The following is a 2667-nucleotide window of genomic DNA, read 5'->3' on the forward strand; positions in this document are numbered from 1 at the left end:
TGCTGGTCTATATATACGAAGCGGTCATTCGCTCTACAACACTCAAACTCGCTCATCAACTTATATCTCATATATACAGTTGAAGTTCATCGACGTCTACATAGTGCAGATACATATATACGAGCTGGCTAGCTAGATTGTAGTGCAGCAGCAACTGATCGATAGCCAGAAATTAATGGGGGGACTTATGGCCAGTATTTTGATGACGCCCTGTGTACAACTATGGGGGAGACCATGGAATTTGCAAGACATAGGCACAGCGGCTACATTATTGGCCCTCCACGGCCTCTGCTTGTTTGCTCCCTTTCATTTCACCTGGGCTGCATTTTGGGTGGCCTTCGCTCTCTATATTCTCACCGGTTTGGGAGTCACTTTGGGTTTCCACAGACACCTTGCGCACAAGAGTTTCCAGCTTCCCAAATGGCTCGAGTACTTGTTTGCCTACTTAGGGGTTCTATCCTTTCAGGTTTGTTGTGTTTTGTTTTTTAAATCTTTTTTCTAATGATAGTTTACTACAGCAGAAAAAGAACAAAGGAAAGTCATAACTTGAATGGTTGATTGGTTTATTTGCAGGGAAGCCCAATAGAATGGGTGAGCACACACAGGTACCATCATCAGTTTACAGACAAAGAGAAAGACCCTCACAGTCCCTTGGATGGTTTCTGGTATAGTCATATGGGTTGGATCCTTGATAGCACCTCTCGCTATCTAAAAGTACGTAAGAAGCTAGTAACTAATTAAGCTTAAAATATATATGAAAATTAACTAATTAAGTTGAATTAATCTAAATGTTATGATATCTGTGTGCAGTATGGAGGACGGAAGAACGTTGAGGATATGAAAAAGCAGTGGTTCTATAGGTTTCTTCATCATACATACGTCTTACACGTTTATGGTTCTGGAGCTTTGCTCTATGCCCTGGGTGGACTACCCTTCTTTATTTGGGGAATGGTATATATGTACTACTACTAAAATTGCAATATAATGCCTCACTTGTCCAATCTATTTCAGAGAGAAATTAACAGTTTAATGGAAAACAATTTATATTGATTGTAGGGAGTGAGGATGGTATATGTTTTCCACTTCACTTTGCTAGTGAACTCGGCCGGTCACATCTGGGGAAAACAAGTATGGAACACCGGCGACCTCTCGAAGAACAATTGGTAGTTCCATCTGTATCTTGCTCTCCTGCATATTTTTTTTTGGTTTCTCCAGAAATCAAAGATCGAGTAGTTGCTAATTGGGACATGTTCGATATTTGTTGATAAAACTAGGTTGTTGGGATGGACGTCACTTGGAGAAGGGTGGCACAACAACCATCATGCATTTGAAAACTCAGCTCGACACGGCCTGGAATGGTGGCAAGTCGACTTGACTTGGTATGCAATCAGAGCTCTTCAAGCAATTGGGTTGGCAACTGACGTCAAGACTCCTACTGAATCTCAGATGCGCAGCAAAGCCCTCAAGAAATAATACTGATGAACTAGTGATCGAACACCATTAATTATATATATATATATATATCGATCATTACGTTGATTAATTAGTTGCATGCAATAACAACTTTCATATATGGAATTACTACATATATACTTGCATGTGTGGTACTTACGTACAAGCTGCTAGTAGTGTACGGTGATAAAGTAGTTTGGGGTTCACATCTAAAACCAATTGACAATAAATGGAGTAACTTAAACCTTTATAAACCACAGACAATGTCCCATTTGTGGGATTCATATCTCAACATATGGTAACTATATATATATGATACAAGTAGTGTTCCGATCCAGCCCTTTAATTTTAATATCGAACATATATATCAGTGCAATGTAAAAATCCAGACACTTATATGCCTATATGGTGGTGTCACTGGTGTGGATGGAAATGATCAATTAATTCATCTGGACATTTTGATGGCGGCCTAATTCAGATGCAGTACTACTACTACTGGCGACGCAACCAATCAAGGCGCTAACATTCCAATATGCATGATTGATCATATATATCAAGCTGCACATGTTATAATCTTGACTTATGGATCCGATCCCCATACCATCAGCTTCTATTCACATTGAATAATTTGATTCAAACCTATGCCAACCTGCAAAACTCTATTTCAGATTCCGTATATGTCGTGATTAATTTGTTTACGTTATTTTATGTACCAACAAGAATTATTAATTTATCTGAATTAATTTGCAAGTTCCATAAACCTTAATTAGCAAACTAAAGCATTGCGATCAGTGACGTAGCCAGAAACTATCGCTAGAAGGGTCAAAGTTTAAACAAGAATACTATTACCTGTTAAAAAAAAAAAAAAAACAAGAATGCTATTGAATGACATAAAAATGTATAAATTATTACATCAATAATTGAAAAAGACAAAAAGTAAGTCTCCCTAAAGCAATTATAATTGTTCACGACGATTGCTCATATTTTGAAATCTTTTCATGATGGTTTCATCGTCAAATATATCTTTCTCGATATATGTAATCATGAACATGTCTCCCATTCGGTTTCACAAATTGCTTATATAACCTTCATGGTAGAAAATGCTCTTCCTACAACGACAATTGTAACTCGAAGAATCAGTGTCAATGTTGTGAACAAGTAAACTAATGGATAAACCTGATTTTTATGTTTCAACCATTTTTTCTCAAAGCTCAC

At 37.4% G+C, this 2667-nt stretch overlaps 1 protein-coding gene across 1 annotated transcript; it reads left to right on the top strand.

Annotated features, from left to right (window-relative positions):
• Window positions 1–114: 114 nt before the first annotated feature.
• Window positions 115–1518, top strand: LOC101307086 (palmitoyl-monogalactosyldiacylglycerol delta-7 desaturase, chloroplastic-like). The gene is made up of 5 exons (XM_004291695.1): window positions 115–466; window positions 574–714; window positions 811–951; window positions 1057–1163; window positions 1275–1518. Exons 1-5 carry the CDS (start codon window positions 176–178, stop codon window positions 1471–1473), a joined length of 879 nt encoding a protein of 292 aa, XP_004291743.1. The 5' UTR covers window positions 115–175; the 3' UTR covers window positions 1474–1518.
• The last annotated feature ends 1149 nt before the right edge of the window (window positions 1519–2667 follow it).

Source organism: Fragaria vesca, linkage group LG2 (genome assembly GCF_000184155.1).
Source record: "Fragaria vesca subsp. vesca linkage group LG2, FraVesHawaii_1.0, whole genome shotgun sequence".
Lineage (NCBI taxonomy): Eukaryota > Viridiplantae > Streptophyta > Magnoliopsida > Rosales > Rosaceae > Fragaria > Fragaria vesca.